Raw genomic sequence first — 14,364 nt, 5'->3', positions numbered from 1 at the left:
TTTTACGCTGTCTGATTGTGCTCCCCAACCATCCCATCGACTCCTAAAAAAGGAAAGGCACGATACTAACATGCAGCATCCTTGCACATGACAGAGTTGGAAGCATCACTTGGTGGTCCAACTCCTGCTCTGTTTTCTGCACTGACACGGAATTCATATTCATTTCCTTCCAAGAGACCAGTTACTTTGCATCTAAGATCTGAAACAGGTTTCTTTGTTGCTCTGACCCATCTTAAACCTTTCTTTTCTCGTCGCTCCACATAGTAACCTGTGATTTCACTTCCACCATCATCCACCGGCCTTTTCCAGGTTACTGTGACAGTATTTTTAGTCACGTTTGTTACTTCTGGTTTTCCAGGAGGGCCTGGGGGACCTGACAAGGAAGAACAAAGTACATTTAAACCAAACATCAAGTCTTCAGAGACTAATAAAAACAAACTGGGATTTCTTAGCTTGTTCTACGTACCAAATCTATCCACCATTTTAACTGGTTCTGATTGTACTGGTTCACCCTTGCCATATTGGTTTACTGCTGAGACACGGAAAACATATTCATTTCCTTGAATGAGCTTGCTAACAACATGCCTACAGCTTTCAATATTTTCAGCCACTAGCGTCCAGAGCAGTCGACTAGTTTCTCTCTTTTCAAGAACATATGATTTGACTGGTGATCCACCGTCTTCTGCAGGAGGTGACCAAGTAAGAGTTGCTTTTTCTGCTGAGACATTGCTGATCTCAATAGGCCCTGGAGGTCCTGGAACATCTAAAACTTTCACATGTACGCTCTCCTGCTTAGTGCCAAAAGGATTGGTTGCAGTGATTGTGTATTCTCCAGAATCTTTTCTGGCTGCATACTTGACAGTTAGAGTAGATGAAGTTGGCGTGGTTTCAATGTGCACAAGCTCTGAAGGTCTAAAATCTTTTCCAGCTTTTGACCATGCTGAAGTTGGAGGTGGTTTGCCACGGATACTAATAGCAGACACTGTAATGGTATCTCCTGCTTTTACTGTTAAACCTTCTTTCAGAGTAGGATCGATAACAATGCTTGGTGCCTCTGTGAAAACAAACAAAAAAACCCCCTAATTGTTATAACAAGAACATAGGAAGAAAAAGATTTTATATTAATTATTCAAATGGAATTCTACATTTTAATGCCATCCACATACCATACTCATCCTTGCATAATATGGCTCCTGTGGATTCAGATGGAGGACTGATAGCTCCAGCAGTATTCTTTGCTCTAATTCTAAATTCATACTTGCAGCCTTCAGTGAGGTCAGTTACAGTGAATGCACAGTCTGGAACATTCACATGATTAGCTTTTGTCCAAGTCTTTGAGGGTAAATCACGCTTTTCAACAATATAGCCAGTTAACTTATGTCCACCATCATATTTTGGTTCTGTCCAAATGAGTGTTACTGAGTTCCTAGTTACGTTGATAACTTCAGGTTTCCCAGGGGGATCTAGAAGAAAAAAAAAAAAACAACCAAGAAAACAAATAGCAGTCAAACAGAAGTTATTTCAAATTTCAGAATTCTCCTTTTTATTCTCCTGATGACTTACCAATAGGATCAAGTGCCACAACTGGCTCAGATGGCAAACTTGGTTTACCTACTCCAGCCATATTGATTGCCATTACTCTGAATTCATATTCCAGACCTTCAGTTAGCCCTGTCACTCTGAAATCTTTCATTCTTATTGGTGTTTTATTTGCTCTCTTCCACAGAAGACTATTTCTTTCTTTGACTTCAATGTGATAACCTAGAAGATAAATGGTGAGATGAAAATATGCAGGGTTTTCTAGAAATATTAATTTCTGAGAGCATTGTGAAACATCATACTACCTATACAGCATGTCACATAGGCATTGTGCAAGAGGAACACTGAAAACCAGATTAAGAAATAGATGCAGACATGCATTACAAATATATGTATTGCAACGATGAGGTGTTTGTAAATGCAAATTGCTAATTATATAGAGTCAAGTAATGTAATATCTAAGTGAGTTTGTTTTTCTCTCTTCAGATATTTTGGCTCTGTCCAAAAATATTGTTTCTCAGTCTTTTCCTGACTTTCAAATTGTTTGTTTTTTTTTTAAAAATCATCATAGAGAAAGAGTAGTAATTAAAACAGTGTAACTAATCAATCAATCAATCAATCAATCAATTTAAAGCATAAATATTTGAGAACTCTTAAGAACTGAAATAGGAGGGAGGCATTTGGGGATATACCTGTGATTGGTGAGCCTCCAGTTCTTCTGGGATCAGTCCAATTTAAAGCTACAGAATCATGCCGAACATCAACAATGTTGGGAGGTGGAGGAGCATCTGGTACATCTAAACCATATTAAAAAATGCAGGAACATTAAATACAAATATCACCCCTAGAACATTTTTTTTTTTCAATTTTGAAAACATTATAAGAGATACTTACCAAATGGATGTTTTGCAATGACAGGGTCAGATTTAAGACCTTCACCTACTCCATATTTATTTTCAGCCCTGATCCTGAATGTATATTCATTTCCTTCATGAAGCCTTGTAACTCTAAACATGGTTTTTTGGACTGCAGAGGCACAAGTCACCCACTTATTGTTTACATTATCTCTCTTCTCTAGGACATAATTAGTGATTTCTGAACCACCATCATCTTTTGGAGGGCCCCATTTTAAGGTTATGGCATCGGCTGTGACTTCTTCAAATTTCACCGGACCTGTTGGTATGCCAGGTTTGCCAACAACTTTCACAGAAATAGTGCCTTCCTTGCTGCCAACAACGTTCTTCAGAGTTATTGTGTATTTTCCAGCATCAGCTTTCTGGCAGTCATGTACTACAAGTGTGGTGTTAACTGCTGTAGATTCAAATGCAACTCTTCCACTCTCAGTAAGAGCCTGGTCTTCGTCTTTCTTCCAGGTTACATTTGGAACAGGTTTGCCTTTAATTGGAATTTTAAGACGGAAATTGCTTCCCTCTTTAGCTGTATAGCACAAGTCAGGTAGATCTCTTAAATCAAGATCAGGTGCCACTGTAAAAATAAAATAGATTAATTATTCAACTATTCATAAACTCTGTGATAAAATTAAGATGCTATATTAAAGGCATCTGATTTGTATGTATGCATAATAATAATAGTAATCATAAAATAAGTGTAATTTTAGTTAATAAAGTATTAAATTAATGATCTTAAATTGCTCCCTACCAACATCGTCTCTTGCCACAATTGTGAGCTCTGTTGGGGTTCCATATCCAGCATCATTTTGGGCTCTCACTCTGAAAGTGTATTCTTGTCCTTCTTTTAGGTCTCTCATTGAAAAATGGAGGTTCTTTGCTCTCATGACTTCTTGCCATTGATCTTCACCAATCAGGACCTCAACAATATATGCAAAAATACGGCTGCCACCATCACTGATAGGTTTTTTCCATACTAAATTACATGATGATTTTGTTATAGCTGAAGCTTTTAGATCCACAACTGGCCCAGGTGTTTCTGGAAGGAAGAAAAACATAGTAAATATCCATTCAATTAAAAAATAAAACATAATTTGAACACCAAAATAGGCAAAATGGATTCTTGTTTTCTTACCAGAAGCTTTGACAGCATCGCGAGTTTCACAGGGATCACCAATACCATATTCATTTTCAGCAAAAACCCTGAAGAAGAAAGATTTGCCTTCTTCTAAGTTAGTTATCCTGCAGCTTGTCTTTGGACACTCTGTTGTTACCGTGGACCATGACTTCCTTTCTGCATCACGTTTTTCAACGACATAATTTGTGATTGGACTGCCACCATCTATTAGCGGAGGTTCCCATGTAATGAAGGCAGAATCCTTAGATGCTTCCTTTACAATAAGGTTAATTGGAGGGCCTGGGGTATCTGTGTAAACACAACACCACCACATTTGATTTAGTAAACAAAAAAAAAAAACCCAAAACAGTTAAAAAGTTGACAAATACAGTATAATGGGGAAAACCTTGACACTTACCAAGTACTTTTACAACAATGGTGTATGCCTTTTTGCCACAGCTGTTCTCCAGGGTGAGGACATATTTTCCAGCATCATATTTGTTTACATTTTCACAACGCAGGAAGGTATCAAAATCTGTTGACTTGATGTCTAATCCCTGTCTGTCTCTTAGATTGGCACCCACTTTAGACCATGTGATCTTTGGAGGTGGACGTCCTCTTACTGGCACATAAAGTCTCATTGTGACTCCAGCACGCAGCACAAGGACTTTCCTTAATTCTGCATCAAGTTCTCCTTCAGGAGGAACTGTGTGTTTAACAAAAAACATACAATTAAAACATCATCTTTTAAGACTGTCACGAAACTTACTATGAAAAAGTCCCTCTTCACTGGCATTTCATTGGATTAATTAACTTGTTCTCATGCCTGTGATGATCTTAGTGAGTTAATGTCTTGACCCCCATTTCAAGATCATTTGCAAACTTGGATTTTTTTCTGCACTGATTTAACTTCCTTTTTTTCTGCCTTTACTAACATTTACATTGCTTATCTTATGAATAAGATTTCTAGTTCCTTTAGAAATTAAAGGAGTTCCAAATCCTCCTGGACTGTACTACTTATCTTGCACCAAGGCAGTTCTGTGAAGCAATGCTTTTGTATGTATAGCAAAATACATACAGACGCTATCATGATTCTTGAGGAATAAGCATCATACAATTAAATTGTATGCCGTACAGATACTTAGAATGGTAACATTGAGTTTGAATTATTTAGAAGACATGAAGAAGTCTGAAAATTTTAAGAACAGAAGAGAGCTCTGAGAAGTCTTAATTTTAGGATTAGAGAAAGAAATAAATTCTCAAAGACCCAAAGCAGAATGCAAATGAAAATATCAGACACCAGTCAGACTCTAGTCAGCTGCTAACTGCCCTACTCTCTTCCAAATTATGCAATTTTAGCCTACATTTTTTGAGAAATGACTCATTCCAAATTAATCTGCTTCTGTGATCCATGCCAAACCTTGTCTTTGGAACCCATCCCAAGAATTAAAACAAAAGTCAAGAAAATAATTTGTTTTCAGTGAACGTACTTAAAATGTCTTTGGCAGTGTGTTTATCAGGAACATCACTTGGATCACTGTATCCAATCTTATTGACAGCATAAACACGGAACTGGTACTCTGTGTCTTCCATTAGACCTGTTACCACAAATCGCGTAGCCTGTAAATTCTTGGGTAGATTGCATCTGACCCAGTTGTCTGTGTCAGCTCTTTTTGCTTCTACTAGATAACCAATAATAGGGCTTCCTCCATCATATGCTGGCTTGCTCCATGACAGGCTTATTGAATTACGAGTAGTATCAACCACTTTTGGGAAAGCAGGTGGACCAGGGGGATCTGCAAATTAAAATAATGAAGTTATTGTAGCAAATGCTGTACAAAAGTGTTTGGAAATAACTGCTATGAAAAATATCTGAGACTTTTAGCTTACATTGAGGATCCCGAGCATACACTGCTTTAGATGGTGCACTAGGCTTGCCAGGTCCAGCCTTATTCAATGCTATCACGCGGAATTCATATTCTGTTCCTTCTTGGAGTCCAGTAGCCTTAACAGTTCTTTCAATGACAGGCTTTCTGTTTACCTTCATCCAGTTAAGAGCCTTAGTTTCACGCTTCTCAAGTATATAACCAGTTATTGGGGACCCACCATCACTTGCTGGTGGCTTCCAGCTGACAGTCATAAAGTCTTTTGTTACGTTACTAATTACTGGTGGGTCACAAGGTCCAGGTACATCTGTGAAGATTTATGTGAAAGTTATATTTACATTCATAACTGTACAACTTCCCCCTCCCTCTCCGCCACAGTGGTACCTTCATTAGAAGGTATCCCACAAAGCACATACCGTATGGATTCTTAGCAACTGCTGGCTCAGTCAAGATAGGGTCTCCAACACCATATTTGTTCTCAGCACATATGCGGAACTGATACTCATGTCCTTCTATTAGTTTCTCCACTGTGCAGCTTGTAATGGGCACATTGGCACTGACTTGTGCCCAGTTTGGTCTGCTTGTTTCACGTTTATCTACAATGTAGTTAGTAATTTCTGAACCTCCATCTTCCAGAGGAGGCTCCCAAGAAAGCATTGCACGATCTGCATACATGTGTTTGATTTTAACGGAGGCTGGTGGACCAGGCTTATCTAGAAGAATGAACATCATATTGTTATAGCTCTTTATCTTACTGTATCATTTAACTATAAATGCATTTCTTAACAGACAGTCTTTAGCTTACCAAGTACTTTAAGCTTAATGGTTGCTGACTTCGATCCACTTGCGTTTTCAGCAGTAATAGTATAGTCTCCTGTTTGCTTCCTGTTAACACTGAACAACTCAACTGCAGACAGATTTCTCTTAGTGGTGATCTTAACACCTTCAGATGGTTTTAAAACTTCTCCTTCTTTCTTCCAGGTGATTGTTGGCATTGGTTTGCCATATACATTTGCCTCCAAACGCACATTAGTTCCAGCTTTTACTGTAAGCTGTGATTGCATAGACAGATCCAACTCTATTCTGGGGGGAACTGAAAGGAAAAAGCCCAAGAATTAGTCCATCTAGTAAGAGATAGACATCTTATTATTCACATCAGATATAGTTTAAATATGCACAGATTCACAGCATTTGAAATGCTTTTACATTTCTTACCATTTTCTGGATGAACAGTCACAGGATCAGAAGGTTCTGAAGGTCGGCTAATGTTAACTGCTGTCTTGGCAATAGCTCTAAATTGATACTGAGCATTTTCTTCCAAGTCAGTAGCAGTATACTCTTCTAGAGGTATTTGATGAGGAGTTGTGTTGCACCGAACCCACTTATCACCAGGTAATTTGCAAGCTTCAACGAAGTATCCAATAAGTTTGCTACCACCATCATGCTTCGGTCTTGTCCATACCAGTGATACAGTACTCTTTGTGACATCAATAACTTCAGGTTTTCCAGGGGGATCTAAAGCAAATAAGATCATTCTATAGACTGTTTTGCCAAAAAAGGCTAATATATTAAAAAATGGCTTTAATATTGCTGGATTCTATAATATTCACAACATTTACTGTCCTCACAGTGCAGTAAATGTGAAAAAATAAACATAACGGCAAACTGAAGATCATAAAGAGTTACAGATACACTGAAAATGACCATAAAAACAGTAGTCTGTTGCAAGTTATTGGTATGTTTGGCTTACCAACTGGTGCTCTTGCTGTGACAAACTCAGTCGGTTTACTAGGCTTACTTGCTCCAGCTCTGTTCAGTGCATAAATTCTGAAAGTATACTCAAGACCTTCAATGAGTCCCACACAGGGGTATTCTGTGGAGCGCACAGCTGTGTCATTAGCTTTCACCCACAGTAAACTGTTCCTTTCTTTGCGCTCAATGAGATAACCAGTGATTGGACTGCCTCCATCACTATCTGGTCTATCCCAGGCAACAAAAATGCAGTCTTTATTGACCTTGGTAATCCGTGCATTCTTTGGTTCACTAGGAACATCTAGAAAGAAACAAAAAAATGGATATCAGTCATGTACTTTCTTATGAGGAGGATTAAGAAGAGAACTGCTACTATCAAAAGCTGACATACCAAATGGGAACCTTGCAATCATCTTGCCAGAAACAAGTGGCTCAGAAATCCCAAAGCGATTTTCAGCACGAACGCGGAACATATACTCTTCTCCAGGAATCAGTTTTCCAATTCTGCAGCTTGTCTTTGTGACAGAAGCTAAAGCTGTTACCCAGTCTCCTCGGCTTACATCACATTTCTCAACTACATAGTTTGTAATGTTACTGCCACCATCTTCGAGAGGTATATGCCATGCAAGAGTGCAAGCATCAGCGTCTATTTCAGATATATCAAATGGAGGCTGTGGTGGACCTGGTTTATCTGCACAAAATAGCATATTAAGAAAAAGGGATGAAAAAAGTGGCAATCACTGGAATATAGTAAAACTAGTTTTGTATAAATCTGATTTTAAAAATAATCAAATGGAACATACCCATGACTACCACTCTGATTTTCTGGCTATCAGTACCAGAGCTATTTTCTGCAGTAAGAGTGTAAAAATCAGAATCCTTTCTAGTCACATCCTTAATGATAAGAACAGAAGACTTTTCTGCTTTATGCACAGCGAGGCGACTGGATGTAACTACGTCTTGATCTCCTTTCAACCATTTACAGACTGGCTGAGGTTTCCCATATACATGAGCTTCAATTCTCAGTTTCTTTCCAGCTTTAATGTGAACATGATCTGGCATCAGGATCTTGGGTGGGACTGAAAAAAAAATCACACATAGGCATATAAGTTCAATTTCTTAATTTACTTTTTCTTATGTTTTCATGTGAAAATTTTCTGCTTCTTTCTCAAGAGCAATAACCAATAGGAATGACTTGATAATTTTTAATTTAGGTTCCACTTATGGACAACTAGAGATTCTACAATGGGCAGTATCTATTCCAGTCTTACTTTTACATTCTTGTGCAGACTATAAGAGAATGTATCTGAGTTTGCATTGCTCTCCCACGTGTTTATATAGACACATGTCCATTATTAATGCATCACACAATTCCTTTTTATAGCTGGAATGTGTTGTTGCTCACTTATTGCTGACTTTCTACAGGACAAACATGAAGCAGGGGAAAAGAAAGACTGAAGTTCTCACTGAACTAAACCCATTTCCACAGCTGATCTTCTCATACACTTAAATTATTCCTCAGTAGAATAGAATCCATTCTCCTACTTCTTTTGAACAAAATCTTTCCAATTTAGTCCAAAAGAAACCTGGAAGTATGTTTGGAGTACTTTTCTTCCTGTCATCAGCTAGTTTTACTCTCTTTTGCCCCATACCTCTCTCTTCCTTTTTCCATGTCATGAATGAAGAAGGTTCGTCTCATCTGCCTTGTACCCCTACATCTTCCTGTGTCTCAGGGACCCTAATGCCTCAGTTAGACCAGCCTGTCCTTCCTGCCTTTTGCTTTGCATTCTCAACCAACTCTAAAGTATAAACAACTTGCTCTCCCTTATCTTAAAACAGGTTGCACTTTTTGCCCCATTTATCTCTCATACTACCATTCTGACTCTTTCATTTCAAGTTCATTGAAAGAATTTGTTATTTCTCTTTAGCTCCTATTTTCTGGTTCCAGGTGAAACCATACCTGCAAACTTTCTTTAATAATTTCTTTCATAATTCTGCATCAACTCTCATCCTTTCTGACTTGTCAAAGTATACAATACAGTTAGCCATAATCCTCCAGATCACTTCATAAAACATATGTTTTCTGAGACTAACTCAAGGAACTAGAATGCTTGCTCATTTCATTATTAAAGCAGAATATTGCAATGTAGGTAGTATTTTAATTGTTACTTACTGAGCTGTTCTTTAATTTCGAATATGCCTTCAGTTTCTCTTGGCAAACTTACTCCTACAGCATTTCTAGCTGCCACTTTAAACTTGTACTTCTTTCCCTCTTTCAGACCAGCTACAACAATGGAGAGATCTTTAACAACTGAATATTCTGTCCAGCGATCCGCTGGTTGGTCATCTTCTTTGTAGCTAACAATGTACCCATCAACTTTAGAACCTCCATCACGTAATGGTGGCAGCCAGCCCAAAGTAGCACTATTCTTCGTAATTTCAGTAACTTCAAGTTTTCTTGGTGGATCAGGTTCACCTTTCAGGGCAAAAAACCAGAAACACATTAAACACTGACTTTTCCAAAATATTTTGGCTATTGATTACTTGTTCAATTATTAGATGCTATCCATGCTGTCTCAACAAGGACAATACAGAAAAGAGAAAAAATCTTAATAATTGCAAATGTACTGTGCTCATAGATTGCATTTTTTGAAAGAAACTGACAGAGAAATATTCATCATTGATTAGTTACTAGCATTGTCCAATTTAGAAACACCAGCTTTCAAAAAAATGCAAATTCTTATTAAAAGTAGAAAAAAACCCATGAAATGTGCATAAAGGCATACTTACTTAGAGGATCTGTTGCAAGAACTGGTTTTGGTATGTCAGTTGGAACACCTGACCCATATTCATTTACTGCTGTTACTCTAAAGAAATATTCATTTCCGGGTACCAGGTTAGCTATTTGGAAACTAGTTTTCTTTAATTCTGCAGTGACTGTTCCCCAGGTCTTCCTGTCAGCCTCACGTTTCTGCAGAATGTAATGAGTCACTGGGCTACCACCGTCATTCTCTGGAGGTCCCCATGAAAGATGGCATGACATCTTGGTGACATCTGAAACCTTGAAGTCCGACACAGGTCCGGGTGTATCTATAAAGAAATATAAATTTATGCTTATCTTTTCTTCTTTAATAAATTAAAATTAAAGGATTCTTATAGCTTCCTATGCAAGGGCAGCTAGTATTAGCTCATACAGTTGTGCTCAAAAACTGTAGCACCTGGGGAACATAAAGATTCTGTCAATTAACATATAATGTAGTTAAAAAATTATCTACAGGTATTTCTCTCATTACTTACCCAAGACTCTGACGTTCACAAATACAGCCTTTTCTCCAGCTGCATTAACAAGCGTCAATGAATATTTGCCTGAGTCATCACGTGTTGAATCAGGGATGACACAGAAGGCCATAGTATCAACCAGATCAACTTGCCCTTTTCTGATAACATTATCAATGCCCATTCTCCTCCAGGTGACTTTTGGTGCTGGGCGACCCCTAACAATGGCAAAAAGTCTAATAGGGCATCCAGCCCTTACTGTGACTAACTTTCTCATGCTTGCATCCAACTCAATCTCGGGAGGTTCTGAAAAACAAAATCAAAGAAATCAAAGGAATAAATGCAAAGTTTAGCACATGAAATAAAATAAAACCTGAGCAAATAAAGATTGTATGTTACTACTCATAAAGAGGATGGAAAAACTCACCAAGTATTTCTTTGGGAGATACAGCTTCTTTCAGTTCAGCTGGTCGGCCAAGGCCAACCTGGTTTTGGGCAGAAACTCTGAACTCATATAACTGGTTCTCATCCAGGCTGGTGGCTGTAAATTCTGTATGAATAACCTGGGCAGCAACATTGCAGCGTTTCCATCCTGCTTCAGGATCAGCACCTTCAACTTTTGGTCTAATTTCCACAACATATCCAATAATTGGAGCACCACCATCATACACTGGTTTTCCCCAGCCCAGGGTTATGGAATTCTTTGTGCTATCAACCACTCTTAAGTTTGTGGGAGGACCAGGAGGTTCTGAAAGACAATAAAAATTACAGATAAGAACACAGTTGTGTAATTTAGCAGTCTGTTATGTTGACGTGAAAACAAAAAAACAGTAGAATATAGTGGTATGATACCTATTGGGTCTTTTGCTACCACAGGTCTTGATGGCAAGCTTGGTTCTCCAAGTCCAACTTCATTTTCAGCACTGACACGGAACTGATATTCATGACCAGGGATGAGATTAGTAACCTTCATGCGTCTCTCTGGGATTGCACTCTTAGTAACAGGAACCCATCTCAGTGATCGTTTCTCTTTCTTCTCTAAAATGTATCCTGTAATTGATTTGCCACCATCATACTCTGGTGGATTCCAGACTACAGTCATCTCTTCTTTGCTAACTCTTGTGACATCTGGAGGGTCAGGGCGTCCAGGTCTATCATATTTTGTTTTTGCAATAATTGGGTGTGTTTCTGTTGGTGGACCAGTGCCCATTTTGTTCTCTGCACGAACTCTGAATATATATTCATTCCCTTCAATGAGGCGTGTCACATTTGCGTAGTTCGTTAGGACAGAGGAAGAGTATGTAGACCAAACCATGCGCTTGCTTTCACATTTTTCCAGGATGTAGTTCTGTATTTCACAACCACCATCATCTTCTGGAGGGTCCCAAGTAACGGTACATCTATCACTTGAAATATCAGTTACTTTCAAATTTCTAACAGGACCCGGTTTATCCAAGACAATAACAGTAGCGTATGCTACAAAACTGCCAGCTGTGTTAGTTGCAGTAATCACGTATTTCCCACCATCACTACGCCTTGATTTTGTTAGAACAAACTTAGACGTGTCAGAAGTTGTTTCAATACTGACTCTTGGAGATCTGGTTAGATCTGTGGCATCTTTGTCTTTTGTCCATACAACTTCAGGCTGTGGTTTTCCTCTGACCCCAGCCTCAATTCTAATTGTGTCACCTGCTTTCACAGTTAACACCCCACTTAACTTCAAGTCTAGAACTGGTTTCTGCAAATCTTCCTTCACAACAACTTCAGCTGTTTTTACCCAGTCACTTTCACCTGCCTCATTCTTGGTTTGAACTCGGAATTGGTAAATCTTGTTTTCAACACATTTATCTACCATGTAGTGCGTTTCCTTAATGCTGCCTTTGTGAACCCTTTCCCATTCATCTGAATCTTTCAGTTTTCTCTCAACATGATAACTTAGATTGGGACTTCCACCATCATAATCTGGCCTTCTCCATTTCAGATATACAAATGTCTTTCCTTTCTCTGCAATGTGAAGATTTTCTGGCTCTCCAGGCTTGTCAATAGGATTGATGGCAAGAATGGGAGTCTTAGTCTCAATGCAAGGACCCGGTCCTATTTTGTTTTCTGCACAAACTCTGAAGAAGTATTCACGATTCTCTACAAGATTTGCCTTTACTAATCGCTTAGTGATATCAGAAGAGACAATTGCCCATCCCCTCTGGTTTGGTTGACGGTACTCTACTATGTAGTTTGTAATTTCAGAGCCACCATTATCCACTGGACTCTCCCAAGCGATCATGCAAGAATCTTTTGTGACATAGCTTATTTTCAAGTTCTGACATGGTCCAGGTCTGTCAAGTACATTAACAACAGCAAAAGCTTGAGCATGTCCACAGCTGTTCTTAGCTGCTATTATATATTTGCCGTGATCAGATCTTTTGGCTTCTTTCACTTGCAGTTCAACATTAGGTAGATCATGAACTATTTCAACATTCTTTTCTTGGACTAGTACTTTGCCGTCTTTAGACCATGTTATGTCAGGATCTGGCCTGCCTTTTACTTTACCAGTAATACGGATTGTTTGGCCTACTCGGACAGTAATTACATCTCGACAGGTCACATCTAGGCTTACTTCTGGAGGAGAAAGAATATCCTTTGCAAGTACAGTTTCTGCCAGTTCTCTTGGTTCTCCCTCTCCCACAATGTTGACAGCTTTTATTCGGAATTTATATTCATTTCCTTCTATTAATCCAGGTACTCTGAAAGCACACTGCCTAATAAGTTCATCCTTATTAATCCTATTCCACTGAGTAGTTCCAGTTTTCTGACATTCCACAATGTATCCCAGAATTGGGCTGCCACCATCTTTGAGGGGTTTTGTCCACACAAGATCAGCTGTTTCTTTGGTTTTGTCTTTTAATTTTGGATTTATGGGTGGTCCAGGAGGAGTAATAGGACGTGATGCTTTGATTGGATCAGAGCTTGGAGATGGTTTGCTTAAGCCCACCATATTTTCTGCAAAAACTCTGAATTCATATGTGTTACCTTCGAAAAGACCAGTGACTCTGTATTTCATATCAAGTATTGGTGTCTTATTGACACGCACCCATTTACCAGATGCTTCTCGACGTTCAAGTATATAACCAGTTATTGGAGTTCCACCATCGGATTTTGGTAGGGTCCAAGACACTGTTGCAGCGTTTTCTGTAATATCATAAACAGTTGGTTTACCAGGTGGGGATGGTACATCAAACATATGTTTAGCAACTGTTGGTTCTGAATCAAGGGGTGCACCAATGCCTATCTTATTTTCTGCCCGAACGCGGAAAACATATTCACAGCCTTTCTGAAGTCGTGGAATCTTAATTTTTGTGTGACTTGTTCCAGAGCTAACCACTCCCCATGTTTCTTTCTTTGATTGACGCTTCTCAACAATATAATTTATTATAGGACTTCCACCATCATCTTTAGGAGGGCGCCAAGAAATAACCATATGTTCCGGTGTTACTTCAAGAATATTAATAGGACCAGTTGGTGGGCCAGGAACATCCAAAACTGTAAGATGCAGAGGAACAGTTTTGCTGCCAGCTGTATTAGATACTGTGAGTAGATATTCTCCTGTATCTTTTCTTATACAGTCTTTGATGGTAAGTACAGTTGAATAATCGTCAGTCTCAATCTTGTATCTGCCGTCTGTTTTAATTTCAGTGCCATCAGTAAGCCATTTTGCAGTGGGAACTGGCACACCTCTCATAATTGCAGGAAGTCTCACTGTTGTGCCAGCTTTAACAACAAGACCTTCAATTAACTTCACATCTAGTTCCACGGATGGAGGTACTGAAATTAGAGAAAAATAGCGATTACCTTTTCAGGGGAAATACTTAAAGAGAGAAAAGACTGGTGA

The 14,364-nt window shown here is 38.7% G+C and overlaps 1 protein-coding gene across 1 annotated transcript in view; it reads right to left on the bottom strand.

Annotated features, from left to right (window-relative positions):
- Window positions 1-14,364, bottom strand: part of TTN (titin) — a 244,240-nt gene that overhangs the window by 45,209 nt on the left and 184,667 nt on the right. The window contains exons 228-249 of the mRNA XM_069861021.1: window positions 11,331-14,297; window positions 10,906-11,226; window positions 10,500-10,784; window positions 9,993-10,292; window positions 9,376-9,678; window positions 8,006-8,281; window positions 7,594-7,893; window positions 7,201-7,503; window positions 6,666-6,965; window positions 6,256-6,543; window positions 5,867-6,163; window positions 5,455-5,757; window positions 5,055-5,360; window positions 3,983-4,270; window positions 3,583-3,873; window positions 3,199-3,486; window positions 2,434-3,024; window positions 2,232-2,336; window positions 1,564-1,761; window positions 1,167-1,463; window positions 467-1,054; window positions 71-373 (exon numbers count right to left, since the gene is read on the bottom strand). Of these exons, the coding sequence (XP_069717122.1) occupies window positions 71-373; window positions 467-1,054; window positions 1,167-1,463; window positions 1,564-1,761; window positions 2,232-2,336; window positions 2,434-3,024; window positions 3,199-3,486; window positions 3,583-3,873; window positions 3,983-4,270; window positions 5,055-5,360; window positions 5,455-5,757; window positions 5,867-6,163; window positions 6,256-6,543; window positions 6,666-6,965; window positions 7,201-7,503; window positions 7,594-7,893; window positions 8,006-8,281; window positions 9,376-9,678; window positions 9,993-10,292; window positions 10,500-10,784; window positions 10,906-11,226; window positions 11,331-14,297 (9,498 nt within the window). The remainder of the gene's footprint in view (window positions 1-70; window positions 374-466; window positions 1,055-1,166; window positions 1,464-1,563; window positions 1,762-2,231; window positions 2,337-2,433; window positions 3,025-3,198; window positions 3,487-3,582; window positions 3,874-3,982; window positions 4,271-5,054; window positions 5,361-5,454; window positions 5,758-5,866; window positions 6,164-6,255; window positions 6,544-6,665; window positions 6,966-7,200; window positions 7,504-7,593; window positions 7,894-8,005; window positions 8,282-9,375; window positions 9,679-9,992; window positions 10,293-10,499; window positions 10,785-10,905; window positions 11,227-11,330; window positions 14,298-14,364) is intronic.

The sequence above is a fragment of the Phaenicophaeus curvirostris genome, chromosome 7, assembly GCF_032191515.1.
Source record: "Phaenicophaeus curvirostris isolate KB17595 chromosome 7, BPBGC_Pcur_1.0, whole genome shotgun sequence".
NCBI classification, from domain to species: Eukaryota; Metazoa; Chordata; class Aves; order Cuculiformes; family Cuculidae; genus Phaenicophaeus; species Phaenicophaeus curvirostris.
This window is presented reverse-complemented; position numbering and strand designations above follow the sequence as displayed.